At 38.0% G+C, this 23,246-nt stretch overlaps 1 protein-coding gene and 1 long non-coding RNA gene across 4 annotated transcripts in view; one reads left to right on the forward strand and one right to left on the reverse strand.

The window, feature by feature from the left end:
• Positions 1-6,404, forward strand: part of LOC107398920 (uncharacterized) — a 302,351-nt gene extending 295,947 nt beyond the window's left edge. For 2 of the 3 annotated variants that reach the window (XR_010334998.1, XR_010334997.1), the window contains 3 exons: positions 4,746-4,878; positions 4,940-5,131; positions 5,185-6,404. Coding sequence is in view for 1 of the 3 variants with exons in the window: in XM_064358115.1 (XP_064214185.1) it covers positions 4,354-4,693; positions 4,746-4,878; positions 4,940-5,131; positions 5,185-5,828; positions 5,892-6,325 (1,743 nt within the window). In the remaining 2 variants the exon portion in view is untranslated. Of the gene's footprint in view, positions 1-4,099; positions 4,694-4,745; positions 4,879-4,939; positions 5,132-5,184 lie in introns of those variants that run through there. The other variant, XM_064358115.1, reaches the window with a different exon arrangement.
• An 11,781-nt stretch (positions 6,405-18,185) lies between these two features.
• Positions 18,186-22,393, reverse strand: LOC135266732 (uncharacterized). Its single transcript, XR_010334901.1, has 2 exons — positions 21,567-22,393; positions 18,186-18,385 (listed from the first exon to the last, which is right to left on the reverse strand). It is a non-coding gene; the product is annotated as an uncharacterized LOC135266732 (long non-coding RNA).
• Positions 22,394-23,246: the final 853 nt, after the last annotated feature.

Consider the following 23,246-nt stretch of genomic DNA (forward strand, 5'->3'; position numbering starts at 1 on the left):
TCAGTTAATATTGTTATTATCTTTATATTTATGTATTTTTTTTTAATGATATCACTACTACTATTATAAGAACGTGATTAATTTGCTTTCAAACCCACGTTTTCCTCGGTGGTTCCGAAGGATTATCCTTAAAACTTACGTTCCGGGATGAACTCGCATTTAATTCCGGATAAATATTTCGCGAATATAACGCGTCGAGGCATGGTTCGGATTTACTTAAAGTTAGTGGTTCATTCTCAGCAACAATATTTGTTAATGGAATAGTCGAAGTTTCAATTCTTTCATCTAAATGCCTGGCAACCTCCTTTCTATGCTTCAAGTGAAGAAACCATAGTGTTAGACTGTCCCAGAAACTTGCGAGTAGTTTAAATGACCATCCATGTGTTCGATGTATAGCAATAGCATTGATGACTACTTCAAGTAACCACTTGAATATTCTCCAGATCATATAAAGTCCAATCATTCCGCTAGTGATGTTCCCTATCCAACTAAACCATCCCCACATTTTTTGTAAGGTGGTTTCGGCCAGTTTTTCAATTTCATCAGCTGTGAACATTGATAACACTGAGACTCCTTGTGATTCGATGGGTTGACCTAAGGCTTTGCGTGCTAAAATATTTGAAATCGCTGTTCGTTCAAAGCCAAATAGCATAGCTTGTTGAGCTTCACGAATCTCTTGAGGTGTATAGAGGCCTCCAGTTCCCAAGCTTTGAATGGAGTTGAAAGGAAGATGTCCTTCTGTATCCACGGTTAGAGTTACAGGTGAAATTCCAACGCCAGGGTGGGGACTGAAGCTTGTCCAACGATTATTAATGTTGTACAATGGTGGTACTAGAGTGCTACATTCGATTTGTTCTGCATAACGTTGAAGAATTCTTGTCACTGGTGACATAAAATAGGACTCGTTATCCACCTTAACAGGCAGTTCCATGTAACAACCCTTTTCTCTTCGGATTTCTACCACCCTAGGTACACATTGCAAAATGTATAAGGCTTCCCCCGCGACCTTCCCAATAAATCCAAGTTGTCCTTTCACCAACGTGCTGACTACATTTGGAGATAAAGGTGCCAACACCAATCGATTTTTTAAGATTTCTCGTCTAAGAAGGCATCTTCGATGGATGGTGTAGGCATAGGCACGGTCAATTGAAGTCTTCAGTGATTGTTCCATGTAGAGGAATTTCGAATTGATATAAACTGTTAAATCGATGTTTTCGGTGGTAACTTGTTGTTTCCAATTTCGTGAAATGAGTTCCGGTTCGGTTTCTGTCACTAATAATTTAGGATGTTCAGTTTGCCAAACGCGCATTCCACACACCGCATCGGGTTTCATGAGTGATAATGCAAATACTTTATCGCCCTGCTCCACCACTAAGTAGCTTGTGGCTTGAGGGTCGTTCACCTGACGAATTATGTGTCCCCTTCCGCAAAATATCACTGAATATTTATCACAGTCTGGTAACGCTACTGGATTCCAGACAGTTTCTCCAATGACAGCGTCGATACAGTATCCCGTCAGGAATGAACAAGTAACTCCTCCTCGCAAACTTATTTCGTCCTGATCCAGCTTCAAGTTGGCCTCATAGTCTTGAACAGTTATTTTTACCGAAGCCGTAACGACCACGTCGTCCCAAGTTATTCCATTGTCGGTGTAACTAGTCCCAGTACATTTTCCATCCATGCTAACACCTCCGGCTATTGTAATTGTTCCTCCACTGGTACTATTAGGGGTTAACCCTGAGAAGACATGTCCATAGAATCCGCGATATTCTTGATGTTCATGGATGCCAAGACAGCCATCTCGTCCTGTCTTATGGAGATAGGTGTATAAGCCGCGTGAAACCATGCTGGAGTGACTAAACATTCCACAGTGCATGATTAGACGAGTTACTTCCATTAGACAAGTTTTCACGTCTATTTTTTCAAATTGATTTTTCTGGATTACTTGTATGGACTTGGGTTCAGAATTGTAACTAAGGGTGGGATCTGGGCACGGAGATACGTCGTTTAGTGACACAACAGTGATGTTAGTAGATGCATTTTGACAATCATATGCGATGAGGGAGTTCGTTTTTCCCATAATACAGCCCACCAAGACGAGAATGAGCGGTAAATCTGCAATAGAAATTCTTCCGTTATCTTCTGAGAGGGTTTGAGTTCTATCTTATCTAGATTCTAATCGAGATCTAAGTTACGTAGGCTAATTTTAAATATTTTTATTGCTCAATATATTATATGGCTCTTCGCAAAACCCAAGGGTGTTCTGGAACATTTCCTCTACTTCTGGTGTGGTGAGGGTTTTCTTGATTTACAAAGTTCCCTGGATAGTCTATTGCATCTTCATACTCATCCTCAGAGGTTAATTCATCCTGGTGTCCGTAGTCGAACTGTCCATCCCATTCAAGATCAGTTATGGTAGAAGTTCCTGTAACCTGGCTTGAAGAGGTGGTTGGGTCATCCCCGTCTTCCTCTCTGAAAGGATACCACGTTCCTAGATGGTAGTGGTCAGGTACTTCTGGGGGGTCGGGCTGATCTTCATTATCGCTTGATTCGGGTTTTGTATCCTGAATTGGTGTTTCTTCCTGTTGGTTCCTCTGGTTTTATACGATCAGCGTGTACTAGAAGTTCTTTTACTCCTCCTACTTCCTTGATCTTATAATTAACTGCGCCTGTTTGAGCGATGATTCTAAATGGTCCCGTCCACTTGGGGTAGAATTTCGAAGCTAATTTCTTGCCTTTTACTGCAGGTGTGTATAGGTAGACTCGATCACCAATTTGGAAATCTCGGAGTTTACGGTTTCTGTTTAAACGATCCCGTCGTTTGAAATTTATTGCTTCTGAATAATCTGCAGCTTGGAGTAGAGCCTTTTTCATTCGTGCCATGAGTTCTTCGGGATAGTGACTGTCAAGATTGTATCTAACGCGATCGGGTTTAATGAGAGTGTAGAATGGAAGTTTCATATCCCTACCGAACATTAGAAAGAAAGGTGATTCATTTGTTGCATCATGTATTCTATTTCGATAGGCCATAAGAACGTAAGGTAACATCTCGTCCCAATCACTTTCTTCTTCTGTGACGTAATGAGAAAGCATTGTTTTTAAAACGTGATGCATCCTTTCGATCACACCGTTAGTTGAAGGACGGTAAGGACTTGTTTGAATTTTCTCTATTTGAAGTTTCAGACAAACCTCAGTGAATAAGTCGGATACAAATTGTGTCCCACAATCTGTTAGAAGAATTCTAGGTGTTCCATGCCGTAAAATCACGTTATTGATGAAAGCTCTAGCGACGGTTTCTGCTTTCATGTCCTTTATTGGCATGCATTCGGGATACCTGGTTAGGTAATCCATGCAAGTTAAAATGTATTTGTTTCTACTACTGGTCACATTAAGTGGTCCCACGATATCCATTGAGACAAGTCCAAATGTACAAGTGGGTACAGGCATTGTTTGCATTTCCGCTGCTGGTATCGGGTGATTTTTCCTGATGTTACATGAATCACAACCTTCACAATATTTTCTCACGGCATCTGTCATACCCTTCCAATAGAACTCTCGCTTGAGTAATTCAGTTGTTTTGGTGCGTCCACCATGGGCCATAAAAGGCGAATCATGGTACAATTGAAGGATTCTTCTTTGCATTGTTTTGGGCACCAATAATTTATCATGTCGCTCTCCAACCAGTCGTTCCTTGTAGCATAATCCATTAGGAGATTGGTAGTATCCCTCTTGTAGTAACAAGGATTGAATGTCCTTATCCTCGCTTTGGGCTTTCTTGATCTCTTCCAGGTTATAGATAATTGGAGTACAATCCTGTTGTATGGCTTGAATCGACATTTCCTCTTGCGGGTATTCTATGCGGGTAAAACCATCAACATGATGTTGTTTTCCTGGACGGTATTGAACTTCAAAGTCGAACTCGGTTAAGGACATAGCCCATTTAGCTAAGCGTGAACTAGGTTCTTTTATTGTTAAAAGGTATTTTAAAGGTCGATGGTCCGTAATTATAGTAAATCGAGCACCTGTCAAATAACAACGGAAGTATACGCGCTATCAGTGTGACGTAGACATTTGAGGTAGGTCAGCACCTTAAAGCTAAACAATCGCCATTTTCAATGCTTTTCTTATGGGCATTTAAAAGTTTTTCGTATTTCTTTAATGCTAGAAGTGTAGGAACATTACTTTTACAGAGAAATGATAGCTATGAAAAATGCAATGTCGTTTCTTAAAGATTTTAGCAACTGAGCTAATATTTCTGTAAGTTGAACACATAAATCCTTTTCTAACCTAACTTTTTTCAAACTTCAAAATTCAGTTTTTCTTAATTTGGACATCATATTGATGTAAATTATTATGTGGCCTTTTAAAACTGAGGGAAAAATGGTTTGCCACACTAATGACATTGGATTTCTTCTGAATGACGAATTCATGGGGTGCAACCGGCGCAACCCCAATAAACGGGTTGTTTTCTGTCCCCCTCCCCCATCACGAGGGATGAATAGCAGGTATACGAGGGTAGAGGGTTCAGGCACATACATGGTTGAAAGTAGTACGGGTTGTGAGTTCTGTGCTTCTTTCGTGAGTGTCTTTTGTTATCGTGTTTTTTCCGATCGTTCTCCATATCTTCGTGTTCTTGAATTTTTAAAATTCTGTTTTTCCAAGACATTATCTCATTTTTGTGGTACATCATTAGGTATGATTTGTGAATAATATTTTGTTGCGATACTTTGATAGTTCATGTGTAGTAGGTTTTTACATCACAACTATGGGAATGTGTTGGGCTCCAGATTGCAAACACTATAGTACTCGCGATAAATGCCATTTTTTTAGTTTTCCTAAGTCGGGAAAAGAACGAGCACTATGGAAAAAATTGTTGAGGTAATTTTTAATAGATGTTTTGATATTAATTTTTAATTGCTTGTTTCATTGTTAAATGTAGAAGAGATGTAGAACCCGGACCAGGAGCCTACGTTTGCAGCTGCCATTTTCGGGATGGAAGAAAGGAAAATGGTCCTGAATTATTTTTGCACAATATCGCAAAAAGAGCCTATTTTCAAGTGGAATCTCCAGAAAAAAAAAAGATGAAAAAACAAGGACTCCCTTCTTGTTCTAGTTCCGCTGAATCATTAAGGTAAAAAGTGAATCCTAGTTTTAAATTGATTTACAATTTGATCATTTGAATAGTGTTGATATACCGGAAGAAACAGTACCATCGACAATGAATTTAGAGGAAGTGCCATCGACGTCTACAGCCGTAGTTGCAGCACCAGCAGATATAATTCAAGATGCTCCGTTAGAATCTATGGGTGTGCAAGCACCCTTGGTGTCACATGCGGCTCTTGAAGCAGAAATGTATTTTCTCAAAAAGGAAAATGCTGAACTTAAAGCAAAAATACAATATCTGACAGTACGATTTTGCTATGAAAATGTTCAAGGAAATGACAAACTCATTGTTTTATATACCGGTCTTCCCAATAGCCAGATTTTCGAAGCATTGTTTCACTTAATCGAAAAGTTGGACATAAAATATTACCACAAATGGACAGTCCAAAAGTTAACTAGAATTGACCAACTCTTTTTAACCCTAGTAAAATTACGACTCAATTTCCCTCAACTTGATTTGGCGCAACGCTTTGGGGTTGCCCAAAGCACAGTTTCTAATATTATTTTAACATTTGTCCATGTAATATATGAAATTTTATATAAACAGTTTATGACGACAATGCCTTCGCGCGAAAAAAATAAATCTTGCTTGCCAACATGTTTTAGCAATTTTACTAATTGTAGAGCAGTTCTAGATTGTACCGAAATTTTCACTGTGGTATCACGTAAGTCTATGTCAACACAGAAATTAACATATAGTACTTACAAACATCATAATACTTTCAAAGGGCTAATTGGAGTTGCACCCAATGGTGTCATCACATTTGTAAGTGATTTATACGTGGGATCAACTTCTGATCAAAAAGTTGTTTTAAATTGTGGAATAATCGACATGTTAAAAACTGGAGATATGATTTTAGCCGATAAGGGATTTTTGATCCAAAATATTCTGCCACCAGGGGTCACTTTGAATATTCCACCTTTTTTATCAAATGTCCAATTTACACCAGAGCAAGTTAAGTGTACCGAAAATATTGCACGTGCAAGAATACACGTCGAAAGGGCAATACGCCGATTAAAATGTTATCATATTTTAAATTTTTTGCCAGAGTCTTTGTGCCACTATGGAGATATTGTTTTTAAAGCGACTGCCGCTTTAACAAACCTCCAATTTCCATTAATTAAAGAGGTAGCAGAATTGTTTCAGGATTGTGATGATTAAAATAATGTAAAATAAAAACCATCTATTTATATACAGTTTATTATTGTGAAATAAAGGAAATATATTGGTCAAGATAAAATTCTTTTAAAATATTGATATTTTCTGACCACCCCGGATCTTTTTCAATTTGAAATATCTCTGTGCACTTTGGTGTCCACACGACAAAGTAGCAGATACTTCGACCAGTGATGTGCATTTGCCCCTGTACTTGGTGGTAATAATTGTGATTGCTGTTAAGATTAATGTCCTCATTTTCATCCCTCCAATAAAAATATTTTTTATCCTTCAGGGCTTCAGACAAACTGTCAGTGTCCCTATATTTATATGGGCATTTAATTTCGAGAATCCCATCTTCTTCCACTAATCCATCAGGACTTGCTCCCAAAAAGCCTGATTCTTCCAACCTACAAAAAAAAGTAATATTACATTATTCATCTAAGTTATACGTGTTAATTATTTTCGACCTACCAAAATCCCGTCTCTTGGACTTTAAGATTCGTCGCTTCTTCAAATTCTCTGAGCGCTGTCTTCTCGTGGGTCTTACCCCACTGCACAGCAGCAACCCTGTCAAGCGAATAGCCTTCCGCCAAATTTTTAAATAAAGAGGGTGGGAATCTTCGTCTACTGCAAGCAGATAGTACCATGCCAAACCTGCTGGCCGTTAAACGATGTTTCCTTGCTACATGCCAATTTTCGTTAACATGTTGGCCCCGAGTGCACGCCTCAACCAGTTTAATGCGTGCCTCATCTATTCTGCACTTCTCCAAAAGAAACTTTTGTTTGTCTATGGCCTGCACGTATTCTAAGCTTTGTAGAATTTCTTCGATATCTGCAATAATTTTTCTGGCTTCTTCACTTGCTTCTGGTCTTAGGAGCCAAGTGAAGCCCACCACATTCGTGACGCCTATTTCGGCACGGAACTGAATAATTTCGTCCTCAGTAGAGGACCTAGACAGTGCCGTATAGTTTGATAATTTCGGCTTGTAAACATCAGCTAACTTAATGACTTCTGTTTGTGGTGTTGTTTTTGATGGGGCACTCCACTGACACTCAATGTCAGTAGCACTTACATTATAATGAGCATAATATAATGCTGCAGCCATATGATGGCAAGCCACGTTGCCCCTTGGGCAGGTACAATGTGCCGTCTTAACCCCTTCTTCTAGGTCATATGAAATCTAAAACACACTTTGTAGAAGAAATGTCTAACAGTTAAATAAATACAAACCTCCACAGTATAATTTAGCTTTTTCATGCTCGGTAGAACTTCTGCAGAAATTCTCATCGGTTGTACTGTGCCATCAAACCTAAATTTGGTGACGTGACCGCTGGTAAAAGCATTTTCTCCCCGAACTAAAAAGCGATTACCGTCCCCAAAAAATTTCGCAATAAAGTGAAACTTAACAATGTGCTTTTCTGCCACTAAAATGCATAAATATAATAGTTTCTCAAAGTATAATTAAAGCTTACTCACTTTCTCACCGACAACGTGGTTCCCTGTATTCTTTTATAAAGTTCGTATTTTCACAAAAAGTCACTTCTAAATTAAATTAAAGTCTCTAGTGGCACAAATTACACCCGCTGCAGCTATTTGACACGTTATTAACGCACAAACACAACCAAAAAACCGAAAAACGTATTACACCACATGTAAAAGACTGGTTGTTTAGCTTTGAGCAACTGACCTACCGTAATAAGAGTGGGGAGGTGACGTCACGACTGATAGCGCGTATTTGACAGCCCAAACAATGGCCAATGCCTCCCGTTCAATCGTGCTGTACCTGGTTTCCGCGTCCTTCAAGCTTCTGCTTGCATAACAAATTGGATGTTCGATTTCGTATTTTTGCGATAAAATTGCACTGATAGCAATTCCCGACGCATCTGTTGCTAAAATGAAAGGCCGTCGAAAATCAGGATACTTGAGTACTGGTGGCGTGAGTAAGGCTTGCTTAAGGCTATTAAACGCTTCATCCTGTTCTTGCTTCCACTGATGTTTAGTGTCCTTCTTGACTAATTCTGTTAAAGGTTTGGCTTTAGCTGCAAAATTATGGATGAATTTTCTGTAAAAACCACAGAGTCCTAAGAAGGCACGAACTTCCTTTTGATTCTTAGGAATTGGGTATTGTTCGACAGCTTTTGTTTTCTCTGGGTCTGTTTTTACTCCTTCGGCAGAAATTATGTGGCCCAAGTATTTGGCTTCTTTAAGCATGAAATTACATTTAGTCGGCTTAAACTTTAAATTGGTTTTTCGCATTCTTTCAAATACATTCCTTAATCGTCTAAGATGTTCCGTACAATCCCATGAGCTGAATACTATAACGTCATCCAGGTAAACCAGACATTCCAGACCGACCATTCCCAAGAATGTCGTGTACATGAGCCTCTGCCATGTACTGGGTGCATTTCGTAGCCCCATCGCCATTCTTTTAAATTCGTAATGTCCTGTGGGAGTGCTAAATGCACTGATTTCTCTGTCATCGGGGTGAAGTTCAACTTGAAAATAACCACTTGCCATGTCCATTATGGAAAATAGACATGAGTCGGTTAATTGATCAATAGTATGTTGCAATAGTGGTAGAGGGAAAAAATCAGGTTTTGTAACTTTATTTAGTTCCCTATAGTCGATGCAAAGTCTGAATTCTGATTCCTCTCCTGGGTGACGTTTTTTCTCCACTAAAATTACCGGAGCTGACCAAGGCGACGTGCTTTCTTGAATAATATCATTGTCCAGCAAGTTTTGGATATCCTTATCCAAAATGTCCTTTCTATGATAAGGTACTCTGTAAGGTCTTTTCGCAATTGGAGGTACATCTTCTGTAATAATTCTATGTTTTACTTCCGTGGTACTGGTTAATCGTTGATCTGGTACACGAAATATATCATAATATTCCGCTATTAATTCTTCAAATTTTTGTCGCCACAAGTTTGTGTCGTGACGAGGGTAGTTTAACGTTTTCAAAAGTTCTTCCACTTCTGCAGAATCAACGGTGAGTTTCCTGGTGATGACTTCTTCCTTTTCTTCACTCAGGGTTTCTTCCACGGTATATGCCAATCCAATTACCTCACCTTTTTGCATTATAATGGGAACATGGTTAGGATTCAATAGTTGAACATTTATTTCTTTTCGATTTCTGATGAGAGCGCGAGCTGTTAATATTTTGTGTGTTTGCTTCGCGTGGGGTTCAATGATGATTACGTCTGATTCCAAGGGTTTGTCAAGTAAGCCTACACATAGTGCGCGACTTCAAGCCGGCACTAATATTTTGGTCAATAATCGAACTCTGGTCGTATTGTCAAGTGCATGGTCTGAATTTATTTCTTTTCTACTTTTTACGGATTTTAGTTCATCTTTTATCACGTTTGGGCCCAGGGTGGTAAAAGATAGACTTTTTCCTGCGGATGTATGTTCATTATCTTCATCTATAACCGTCTTTATACTCAATTCATCTTGTTCCAACTTCCTATCAAATTCTATCCGGATAGCTTCGTCATTACTTTTCACGTCACTTGTACCAACAAGATTATCCTCCGGTCCGTTAAGCTGCTCCTTGCGGTTTACAGTGGTCCGAGGGTCTTTTGGTGCATTAAAATCGAATAGCATTTCTTCATCTGTGTCAGCGAGATTATCCTCCAGATCGTTATGCTGCTCCTTGCGGTTTACAGTGTTCCGAGGGTCTCCTGAGACATCAAAATCGGTGACCTCTTCATGGTCCACCCAGTCCTTATTTACTTCAAGGTTCATTGAATTCTTACTTACATCTCGAAAATTATTCATATTGGCGCCAACGTTAGTCATCACATCCGCGTGCTCCAAGCCGGCAAATTTTTCTTTTCGTTTATCTGCGTGATTATCTAAATCAATCATGCGTATTTGATCTTCAGTTTCTAAAGGTATCCTGTACCCTAGAATTTCGACCATCTTTTCTGACCAGCAAATGTTTACTTTAAATTCATGTAAAAAGTCCAACCCTATTAAAATTGAACCCTTGAATCGTATTGCATTTTCTACCACGATGAATTTGTGTCTAATCACAACATCATAATCTATGTGAATGTCCAAGTCAATTTGTCCTTTATTTGTTATAATCGCTCCCTGTACGTCCTTAAGTATGAAATTATTTCCGGTAATTGTTTTAAGTTGATCCGGGGTCAAAACAGAATATTTGACCAGCGAGATATCTGACCCAGTGTCGATAAGAGCTTTTGACTCGCGTTCATTAATGATAAGAGAGATGGAGTTGTGTTTGGAAATCTTGATGTTGCAAATACGGGGTTGAGAGGTATTACTATCGGGTTTTAATTCCTGGTGCGGGCCGCACCGTGCGATTGGGGCACGGCCCTGTTCCCGTTTAAAGGCGCGTTCCTATTTTCGTTGCGACCCTGCCCTCTTGCCGTATTTTGTTGGCGATTACGCGAAAAAAACAATCCCGACTGTAATGACCCGGTTTCCCGCAGGTAAAACATACGCGACATTGCGATTTAAAGTGTCCCCTAGCTCCGCAACCGAAGCATGTGATTTGTCGATATTGTTGGGATTGATAAGAGCGCCTCTGAACCTGCTGTTGACCGTGACCGAATTCCGTTTTTTCTTCAGCAACTATCCCTCGTTGCATTGTTTTCTTTTTCAGCCGGTCTTCAATTTGCTCCTCGAGTAGGGCTTTTTCGACCGCCTCTTCGAAAGCGTCGGGGTTAGATGACATTACTCGTTGTTGTACTGGCATTGCCAATCCCTCCAAGAATTGCTGTAAACATTCGGCTTGCAGATTGGTCCTGGCCCATCGATCCCTTGCTTGATCTCCGGTGCGTTTAATTGTCGCTGCTCCCAACATCTGCAGACGTTCAGCGAATTCGGTAACAGTTTCGCCAACTCGCTGTTTGCATTTGCGAAATTGATGCAGTGCGTCCACGGCTGAGATTTTTTTCTCGAAGCGACGAATCAACGCAGCTTTTAATCGATTCCAAGTGCAATTGATGCCTCGTAGTTCTTCATTCCACTCGACCATGCGTCGAGCTGGTCCTTGCAATTTCAGACGAGCCACCTTGACCGTTTGCAATTCTGTCCACCCCTCTAACTCTGCAGTATCCTCCACAAAACTGATAAAGGTTTTTACCGACCCTTCACCTGAATATGTGGGTATCAAATGAGATGCGGCCGTTGCTGACCCTAGTGGTCCCCCAGCCCTACCGTCGCCTCCCTGACGATTGAATTCTGGTCGAGGATTTTCACCTTCACGATGATGGTCGTCATCATTGTGAATCGAAGGTTGTGAACCGGACATTTCGTCTTTGTGAATGAACGCAACTCTACCGGATTAATATATATATATATATATATTTTTTTTTTGAAGTTAATTTATATTTTGCAACTCAGAATTTTCTAAATTTCACAGTAATTTTATTTGTTTTCTCAATCCACGAATTTTAAATTATTGTGTCCGTTTTGGATACGGCACCTACAAAGGAACGGATATACTAGATTGTCTTATCTTAATTACAACGATGGATTCGTTACGAGTTCAGCTGTAAAATTCCATATTTTTCAGCCGTTTTTGATTTGATTTAAATGTAAATATCGTAACGTGAACTTTATAAAATTTTTTTTTTTTTGCTTAAACCTGTGGACTATAGAATTATTGGGAATTTTCACAATTTTTATCCTCCAGACAATTATCTTAGTGTCTGATGTAGATATTTCAATAAAAGATAAGGGACAATCACGTGACACTACCCTTCCTCCTTCCGACTCTGTGTTCTTAAAAAGCGTCTTCAGTTTTAATTTAGTTCAGTTCCACCAGTCGTTTTGTAAAGAACTAATAATGGGTAAGTACCATCTTATTTTGACTGATAGTGCAGGTGATAGTTTGTGCCTTTTGTTGCATAATATATTAATATTTATTTTTATTTTTGATTTTAACTGCTTTTGAAAAAAAATATTTACAGATTTTATCATTAATTAACTATTTTGCTTCTTTTAGTAGTTTGATTTAATTTTTTTATGAATCTCCTGACCAAAACTTAATTGATTTCCTATAACCATAATGCCTGGATTTAATCGCAATACGGCCTATTTTGTGTTAATGTTTCTCCCTATTGTTCTAGCACAACCCGCAGGTTATTATGGTGATTATGACATGAATTTAGTTCATGACTATGCTGGGCTAGCCGATGACACGGTTGAAGTAGAATCCCTGCGGGGACCTTTGACATAGTAACCCGGATACATATCCACTGGTGGCCGGCATCACTCCCACCGAGTCAGGCCTTCCTGGATTTTTTCGTTGAGGGAGATCTGGCCGTTGGTGTAGATTATGACCTTAGTGGCCTTATTACATTATTTGTATGGAATTGTCTTGCACAATAATTGTTCACATATATGTATATATATATATATATATATATATATATATATATATATATATATGTTTTTATTTTTTTATTTTAGTAAATAATTAGAACAATTTAATTGTGTATGATTTAGTAATCCATCCTGCAACTAATTGTCTTATCTCTAAAGTATATTTTTTTTTAAATGGAGAAATTCAGAGTCTACATGGCTAGGTTTTAATTTATGATCTGAGCCTGACTTATTCTATTATTAATTGCCAAATTATTAAGTACGTGAAATTGAAATGAAACCCTTCTTTTAAAAAGTTAACTTTAAAAAATAAGAATTATTCACTTTATTTTCCCACACCCAAGTTTTCTTTTCTCTTTATAAATACTCGTTTTTCAAAATAAAGACGCAATTAAGTCATTATTATTTTATAAAAGAACCTTTGAAAAAAAATTTCGATGGTGATAATGATAACGCATTAATACAGAGTTTCCAAAGCGCCAAATGAGATAATTACTCATCACTCTCTTATCTGAGATTCGACTCAACCTCTGATCTCCTTGGTCATTTTTAAATTTTTGACGACAAACATGTTTTTCAATTATTTCTTTTTCCACAAAATTTTCATGTAAGAATTTTCTTTATTTTTGAAAAATTCTCCCAAACATAACTGTGAATCCTACTGACTGCGCCAATTCGTCTGTGGCGGGTTTTTGGGTTTTTCAGTTTGTATTTATGTTTTTATTTTGAGTTCCAAAAGACCTGAGCAGTTTTCCCACTACAGAGCGAATAAATTTATTTGAACGTAGAATTTCCGGCTATGTTGCGGAAACAGTCATGGTCAGGAATAGGAATGCAGTCAATTGAAGACACTGTTAATTTTTAAATAAAATAATATAATGTATAAAAGAAAATATCTAAGGTTACAAGTGATCAAAATGACAATTTAGTTAATACCTTCAGTCGGTGACGAACAGAAGCATTTAAATACACTGGCATTATACAGAATAATTGAATAACTGCATGGATTAACATTTGTTGCAAAGTTATGGTAATTATTTAACAAATAAAGAGAAGCAATTAATTAAAGTTTTTCTGGAGGAGAGTGGTATCAGTAGTGTCACAATTTTTCGGTAATCTCTTGAGAATAGTCAAAGGTTAAAATAGGTCGAAAAGAGCACAAATCATAAATTCAATTAATTTTGAAGGCGGCCTGATATCACGTAATTTAGATAAGATGTTCGAAAAGCGTGTCAATCTTTACACGGTCTATTTACTTACAAAAATTTGAGTTCACCCCGGTCATTTGTCTAATAAATCTTAAAGTTATTAGTTGGAGATTGATCTTCGTTCACAATTGTATGTTAATAACCGAAATAATAGGTGATTAATCATTTTGTTGAAACAATCGGATTTAAGAAAAATAACACTTACAGCTCATTTTCCCGGAGGAACTGGTAGTACCAATTTCACAAGTCTCAACACCCAGAAGTAAAACTTCACGAATCGTCACGTATAGTGATTTTATTCACTTGAGATTAGCGACTATGCATTCAGAAGTAATAAGTCTGAATCATTGGTGACTTGTTTTGTTGGTCAGCTTTTATATCCGATTTGTGTCCAGCTTTTGTTATCAATTTATTAATTTATGACTCTGTTTTCCGAATCTAACAAAATTCCATGAACTAGCCCTAACCTCTTGTGATATTTTAGTGAAATTATCCACGATGACGAGCGACTTTCTTTGTTTTATGTAATAATTTTGGAATTTTTCTTAATGTGTTTAAATTTTATCAGTAATTTATAGTTTTGTTTTTTTTTTCTGGTAATTGCTCCCTTTTTTAATCTAATTGACGTAAATATGGAACAATTGCGACATTTGTGTATTGCCTAATTTTGAAATAAACAAGGGCCTTTTGGCCCGTCACAGTAGACACAAAATAATGTCTAGTAATATCGGTCTGAGTTTTTTAAATCGGTACTTTTCTAGTAATAATAGAAAATTTGCGTGTGACGCAAGCAATGTCTCGACTCTCGTCAGTCTTTCGCTGCATACAATTAACGCTACGACCTACGTTTCAGCTGGTAAACGTTAAATACAAACGTCAAAACCGTGCGTTGTCGATTGTGACTGTGTTGTGTGCTAATGTTTTGCAGGAGTTTGTGTTTTGGTAAAATGACTGCTCCTGCAGCACATCTGAAGTCGTATCTAAAATAACAGAAGCAAAAATTAAGAAAAAACATACGTCTTTCAAGCTATCTTTGTTGGCAAGTTTTCTATCTCAAGTTCTGTGACTGGCTGGTTCAAAAAGGAACATTGCTGACTTCAGGCCAGGAATTTATTTTTCTCAAAAACGGTAGGGCTCTCAGAATAGTGACTATCGTAAAGTTATAAAATTTACCTAAAGCAATGCAGGACAGAATATGTTTAGTCTGCAGTAAAATAAAGGTTATTTCGTTCAAAATCTTTACATATTGCCCACATCGTATCATCTTTGAATGTTACAATAAGCCGGTATACGTGAGTGAAACCTTTATTTGTATTTTAGTGCAAACTAATCATGTTCTGTCCTAAGCTGCATAATATTGTTAAAATTTTTAGAACTTTAGTGAACAATAATCAAAATAATTTTTGTAAGCGGTTGTCATTGTATTAGCATCGCGATAGACCGTTGATATAAAAATCAAAGAAGTGTCACGGCAACAGAAGAAACAATCTAGAGAAGCTACATATTGAAACAGCAAAATCAAAATTTTTAAAACAAAAACAAAGTCTGGCAAAACCTCCACATAAAGTTTAAAAATCCCTCATCTCAGAAGACGTGCATCCAGCAGTCGTACCTGTTATGTTACCATGCAATAGCAAACAAGTTAACAATACAATAAATCGATCAAGGAAATCTAAACTTTTATCCAAGGATGATATTATTTAATTGTATGTTCTACACGATGAACAAGATTGTCTTGTGGCAAGGTTGGAGCAAGATCCGAAGGAATCTGTATATCCGACAAGTCATTTATACTAAAAGTAGTTTAATTTTGGCCGAATGTTGTATAAATGTATCAAATAACACTTTCCCATCTGCTACTAGTTTTGTCTTTGTTGTTACTATGCGAATGAGTGAAACAAAATACAAACCGTCAAGCGTAGCGGAAAATGGGAGGGTCTACCAGTCGTTCCCAAACTATGGGATGCCACTTTGGTATTTGTTATGTTTATTGTTGTTAAATAAATTAATATGTCTTTTGTTTGTTTGCCTGGTCAACTTTATAAACAAAATGTTTACTATTACCAACAAATATACATGTTAATTATGAATTTCAATTTGGAAGTGATTTTTAAATCCCAAAGACTTTTTAATGTGAACAATTTGTAAACAACATTGTCGTCATCATGGAAAAAAGACGAAATTAAAAGGTGGATTGAAGAGAAAAAAATAGTGCACCCACAAAATGCTTTTAAACAACAATTTTTAGCAATTGCAAAGTCTAATAAACAGGATATTAATTACAAAGTAGACAAACTTGTTGAAGGACATGGCCATAAAGTATTAAGATTGCCGCCTTATCAATGTCACTATAATCCGATAGAACATGTTTGAGCGTTAAGTAAAACTTTTTACGACAAACATATCGGGAAAGTTGATTCTACCGATGAATCTATTTTACAAACGTGGCAAAAGGCTTTAAATCAAGTTACACCAGAAGTTTGGAGCAACACAGTCAATCATTGCGACAAACTAATAGAGGAAGACATAAAAAAACAAATTTGTCTTGACCAGGTGCAAAAAGAAATTATCATTAACGTGAATTCGGATAATGATAGTGATAGTGATTTCGAAGAATTTGACGATACAGCTAGTGAAAGTGAGAGTGAAATGTTAATTAAATCGTAAATAGATTTGTAAATATTGTACATTTAATATTTTTATATATTTTTTGTAAATAAAATTTACTTGTTGTCTGCGCTTGTTGCATTATTTGAACATGTTGAGAATCACTGATATATTTTGGGTGGGTGGCGTAGTTGAGCTTGCGAAACTTTCGTGTCTCTTTTAAATGACCTAAGTGCGAGCTGGCTCGAGCCGAGGGCGGCCCATCGTTTATCTTACTTGCTCCTAGCTACTTTCTCGAAGAGTAAGAAAGACAACAACGTTTTACAACATTCGACCAAAATTAAAAGAATTTTACTATACCTTTAGATAAACTGCTCTATATTTTTTTAAAATAAAGATTCCACCAATAAACTCTTACCTGATGATGAAATACCATTTACAAACTATGCACTGGCAAAAATGTTGATCTTACAAGGCCGTATAAAGCTTTTTGCAGAAGATCAAGTTTTTATCATTTCTGGAGAAAAAAAAAATGGTGAGACTACATCGTCTCATCGTCTCCATCGGAAAGTTGCACATGCCCTGCTCGTCAAAAATGTCATCACATTACTGCAGCAAAATTAGCTATAGGCCTAGATGTGCAATTGTCAACAAAAAACAAAAAATGTGCAATTTTCAAAATTAATAAACCGCAAACGAGGTTACCGTAGCGGAAGAAAAAAAATTACTGTTGTTGAGTCAGCTGAAGATTCCAAAATCGAACAAGAGGGAAAACTTAATGTTACGGTTATAATATCAACTGTTGTTGGAGAAAAACAACTAATTAAGAAAAGGTCCCCGTTGCCACTTCAGCACTAAAAAAGAAATAGAACTTCACAACCAACCTCTACTTTTTTATAATATTCTGCGGATGATCTTGAAAATTGTAAAGCCACGCCAGGTCATATTAAGCGACTTTCACTACCTGTTAATATATATTCTCATTCAGAAAATGATTCTAATCTTGATTCTGACCAGTCAAATCACGGATGTGCGTTTTCAGCACTTTGCGACGTTGCCAAGTTTCTAACAAATTATAAGAAAATAAAATATTTACTCATTTTCTTTTAAAATTAAAGTGTATTATTACTAAAAAAATAAAGTAAATGCAATTTCAAATTTGTTGTATCTTTGAAAGCAATGGGGGATGTAGGTAGTTGACTAGTTGACACAATAGGTGAAATCGCCTAATAAAGGCAAAACAAAAACGAGAAGGGCAAGCTACCCAAATATTTAAGGGGTAGATTCCACCTAAATAAGATAATTATTTGTTAATTTCTTCTTCAAAAACATTATTAAAAAAAAAGTTGTTAATAGAACGACATATTTCAAACAGACGGTTGGATGTCTTCCCAAACTTTTAGAGGGTTAAAATTTTCAGGAAAGGTAGAGTATTTAATGGGTTTTCACTTGGAATTGGTTAAATGCGTCGACAAAAAAAAATAGTACTAAAAAAAAATACTTAATATTATTAATAGCAGGTTAACATATTTCAAACTGAGGGTTGGATGTCTTCCTAAACTTTTAGAGGGTTGAAATTTTCAGGAAAGATAGAGTATTTAATGGGCTTTCACGTGGAATGGGTTAAATGCGTCGACAAAAAAGAAATAGTACTAAAAAAAATGTTTAATATTGTAAATGAAACTCGGAATTCACCCAAAAACTAATTTATTAGCAAATTAGATTCAACAACGACATTGACACTGCCACAGTGTCCTTCCAACTAACTAGGCGTTGCCCGTACGCGCCTCACGCGTCATCATTTCCCGCCAATTTCACCAGCAGCGCCCCCTTCACTTAACAGTCGGCCACGCTTCCGTGTTCCACGTCCTCGGGGAACCACCGGTGTTTCTAAAACAAGTAATTAACCAATACCATGTATCCGAGCCGTAGAATACATCTACAGCCCGAGTCCCACTTAAGAACTATTTATAAACAACCTGAAAATAATCATAATCGTGTTTCTCACGTTGAGAATGAATCTGAAAATAATCATAATCGTGTTTCTCACGTTGAGAATTAATTAAGAACAACAACAATAAGAACGTCAACAACAACAATAAGAACACCAACACCAACAAGATCAGTAACCTCAACAATAAGTAGAAGAACAATAACAAGAACAAGAACAATAACAACAACAACAAATCATTAACTCATGAGTTTCAACGTAAAGCGCTTAAAAACAACATTTGGTCCCAAAATCGTGAGTTCACGTTGAACTTCACTCAGCTTCACAGCGAACTCAGTCATTCGTCACTGACATCGCCTATTGTTTCGTCTCCACTCGTCGTGGCGACAACGTAATGTCTCAATTTGTCCACTGAGTGAACACCCTCATATCGTTTTTGGGAACGCGTCGCCCCCGGCATGTCCGTCACGACATACCTATCGTAGTCGAGCACTTTCTGAATTCGGTACGGTCCCGAATATTTAGGTAACAGCTTCCGACTTTTGCCCTCGTTTGAAGCTCGCGTGGTGCGTACCAACACGAGATCACCTGCATTAAATCTCTTTGGGGCACAGCGTTTCTTGTCATAACGCTCTTTTTGCTTCTGCTGTTCCTTTTCGACACGCTGAGCAACGTCTGCTCGTGTCCGTGGCAAATCACCATCATGAACACCCTCTGTCACCACGTTGGTGAGGATTGAGTCATTAGCATGTCGAGGTGTATACCCCAACAACAATTCGTATGGACTTTTGCCCGTAGTCGAATTCGGCGTAGAATTAACACCCCAACTAATTCTACTCACAAAGTCATCCCATGTTTCTTCTTCTCTCGAGCTAGCAGCAAGCTGAGATAAAATCGTACGATTTAATCGCTCCACCTGGCCATTAGCCCGTGGTGTGGCAGTCGCGGTTAGTACTAATTTAACGTTTAAATCGGTACAATGTGTCTTAAACTTTTTGCTAGAAAAACAAGCCCCACGATCGGCTATTATACGTTTAGGTACACAAACATTCCTGTAAGAGAAGCTAAAAATGATAAAACAGGGCCCACCTTAGTATTAGGCACGGCCCTGAGAAAGACAATTTTAGTAAATGCATCGATAATAGCTAAAAGATAAGAATTATGTGATTTGCTCTTTACAAATGGTCCCAAATGATCCATGTGCAATGTGTCAAATGGTTGCGAATTCTTAGGTATGGGATTCAAAAATCCTGGCTGCTTTCCTCCGGCTTCCTTATTGTAGAGACACTCCAAGCAGCTAGAAATATATTTATGAACATACCTCCGCATTGAAGGAAACCAATAAGATTTCGACACAGATGCCAAAGTTTTCTCATTCGATAAATGGCCAATTCCATCGTGGTGTGCTAATAAAATCTGGCGTCTTACCGCTTTTGGTACGACCCATTTTAATCCTGACTCAGTCTGTTTGAATACTCGACCATCTTTTAGTTTATACTCTTTGTGAATGGCACGCTCTTCAGCGTTCGTCGGTGATTTTTCCAATATTTCCTTCAACAATGCGCATCTCGCATCCTTCATTTGTACAGCTAAAATCCAATCATCATCGTTAACATTAATATGCAAGACTTCCACTGAAGGCTCCGAAGGATCTAATACCGGATTTCTACTCAAAGCGTCAACGTGACTCATTTTACTACCAGGTCTGTATTCTACAGTAAAGTCGAACTCAGAAGTTAACAACCACCATCTCCCAATTCGTGGAATCAAATCTCTCTTGGTAAGGGTTGTTCGTAAAGCATTACAGTCTGTGATCACCTTGAATTGAAGCCCCAACAAGTATACTCGATAATGTTTGAGAGAACAGACCACCGCTAGCGTTTCTAGCTCGTACGAGTGGTACCTTTGTTCCTCTTTGGTCGTCTGTCGGCTGAAAAACATAACTGGACGCAAAGATCCATCACCTTGTCGTTGCAACAGAATGCCACCAATTCCAACTTTAGAAGCGTCAGTGTGTAACTCCGTTTCAGCTTCCGCGTCGTAAATTGCAAGAACTGGTCTGCTCGTCAAGATGTCTTTTAAAATCTGAAAAGCCCGCTCTTGTGCTTCTTCCCAAACAAATGCACTGCCTTTCTTTAGGAGACTCGTCAAACTGTTTGCTATTGTTGCGTAATCTTTGACGTACTTTCGAAAGTACCCACACAAACCTAAGAATTGCCTAAGTTTGTGTACGTCTGTTGGTTTGGGAAAAGCTGTCACCGCTTTGATTTTTGTCTCGCCTGGCTTAATGCCTTCCGCACTGATCTCATGCCCTAAATACTCTATTTGACTTCCAAAGAAGCAACATTTACTCAGCTTTTGAGTCAATCCGAACTGTCGAAGCAATTGAAACACCGTTCGTAAATTGTTAAGACCTGTTTCAAAGTCTTTGGAAGGTATCAGAAGATCATCTATGAAACAAAAAGCGGTCTGAAACCGTAATGGACCCAACACCTTATTCATAGTTCGCTGAAACCCTGCCGGAGCGTTGGCTAGACCAAAAGGCATGCGGACAAACTCGTAATGCCCATCAGGCGTAACAAATGCTGTCTTTGGAATCGATTCGGTGGCCATTGGGATCTGATAGTACCCACTCGCGAGATCTAGTGTGGTGAAAAACTTTGCACCGTTTAGTTTATCCAAATGTTCATCTACTCGTGGTAACGGAAAGCGATCTTTGATTGTTTTCGAATTTAATTGCCGATAGTCAACACACATACGGTGTTGCCCATCTTTCTTCCGCACCAACAGTATGGGACTCGAATATGGCGAGTCTGATTCTCGTATGACTCCGCTACCTAACAAGTCATTTACTATATCTCGAACAATTCTTCTTTCGTGATGCGATAACCGATAAGGACGATAAACTACAGGTTTATCATCAGTCAAAGTTAGCTTCATTTCTGCCGCAGTTGTGGCACCTATTTCCGCTACATTTCGTGCAAAACAATCTCGAAATTCGTTAACGAGTTGTAACAATTGCTCGAACTGAGCCGGGTCTAGATTCTTATTGACTTGTGTAAGAAGTTCCCACCGTTGGAAACTCTTTACCTCAACCTTCCCCACAGAAAACACACTCACCGTCGTAGCTGTCCTTTCCTGCTCGCAAGGCTCAGCTCTCGTAACGATTTGCGCCTTTCGATAGACCAGATCTTGGTGCGATAGATTGCGAACGGTCACTAGGCCTCCATCACATGTGACACACCGATGAACAACGTGTTCGAACCCTGGTCTCGGACGTTGACACCCTTCAACGTAATAAGCTCCTTTCCACCCATTCTAGCGGACTCGGCCGAAACTGGGGGTGAATTTACTGTAGTGGAGACCCCAGGCGCGGACCTTTTCGGCCGTGGCTCATCGTCACTTGAGTCCGAGTCGTCCGAGTCCACATTTCCTCGGTACCTGTGACGCCCCATTGCGAAAATCTCACCAGAAAACTTTTCGCGCCTTTTGAGCCACACCCAAATGAAAATTGACAGCGTGTGGTTGCGTAACTCCTAGAACTCGTCAGAAATCAGAAAAACCAGATAAATTCGGCTAGCACCCGATTGATTTGTTCGATTTCAAGTCGTAAAACACAATTTTGTTACCAATGAAACGGTACAGATTCCCAAAACTTCAATTTTTTGCCCTTGTCTTGGCGACCCACAAATTCCTCACAAAATCACCACAATTCACCACTCTCTATCGGAAACGATTATTTGAGCAATATCCCACCGCTGCTCTGTAAATGAAACTCGGAATTCACCCAAAAACTAATTTATTAGCAAATTAGATTCAACAACGACATTGACACTGCCACAGTGTCCTTCCAACTAACTAGGCGTTGCCCGTACGCGCCTCACGCGTCATCATTTCCCGCCAATTTCACCAGCAGCGCCCCCTTCACTTAACAATATTATTAATAAAATGTTGACTTATTTCAAACTGAGGGTTGGATGTCTTCCCAAACTTTTAGAGGGTTGAAATTTTCAGGACAGGTAGAGTATTTAACGGGTTTTCATGTGGAATGGGTTAAATGCGTCGACAAAAAGAAATAGTACTAAATAAAAAAGCCAGTTGAAGTCAGTTTTGCAGTTTTATGTCAATCAAATTACAATTCGACCGAAATTCTGTTTCTGCAACTATTATTATTTATAATAATTATGTTATCTCTTTCTTGGCAGCGATCTTGTGACAAGAAGTATCAGGGTAATAATAATAAAATCACAAATCGTGCATTGTGTAAAATTATCAATTTTTGGAGAACTGTTTTTCTCGTAGGTACCTTAAAAGGAAAATGAATTTATTAAAGTCGTGTTAATGAGCCTACCTTTACGAGATAAAAACGTAAAAATGGTATATCGATTATTTGGAAAACATTTTATTGGTCTACTTAGAATCATCCCGGGTTCCCGGCTACGTGGTATTTTCTTAGAATTTAAAGTAATCGTCTGCTACCTTATCTCTGTCTGCTATAACGAGTTATACCGATTCTCGATTCATCTGAATTTGCAGTTATTGCATGGCTTTGGTGATAGCAGGTGTATTTTGCTAAGCTTTTGCGCGAATTAATTTTGTAGGAACCTTTTTGCTTTTCGGAATTTTTTCTTTAGTTTTTAGTTTATTGGTTTTGTTTTTAGCATTTATAGTCCTTAGTTTTAGAATTTTTGGATTTTTTAGTTTTTGAATTTTTGGGGTTTTTAGTTTTAGAATTTTTAGTTTTTAGTTTAAAAGACCAATGTCTTCTAAAAATTGTAATATTAAAGAAAGCACTTTTTC

This window comes from Tribolium castaneum, chromosome 7, assembly GCF_031307605.1.
Source record: "Tribolium castaneum strain GA2 chromosome 7, icTriCast1.1, whole genome shotgun sequence".
NCBI lineage: Eukaryota > Metazoa > Arthropoda > Insecta > Coleoptera > Tenebrionidae > Tribolium > Tribolium castaneum.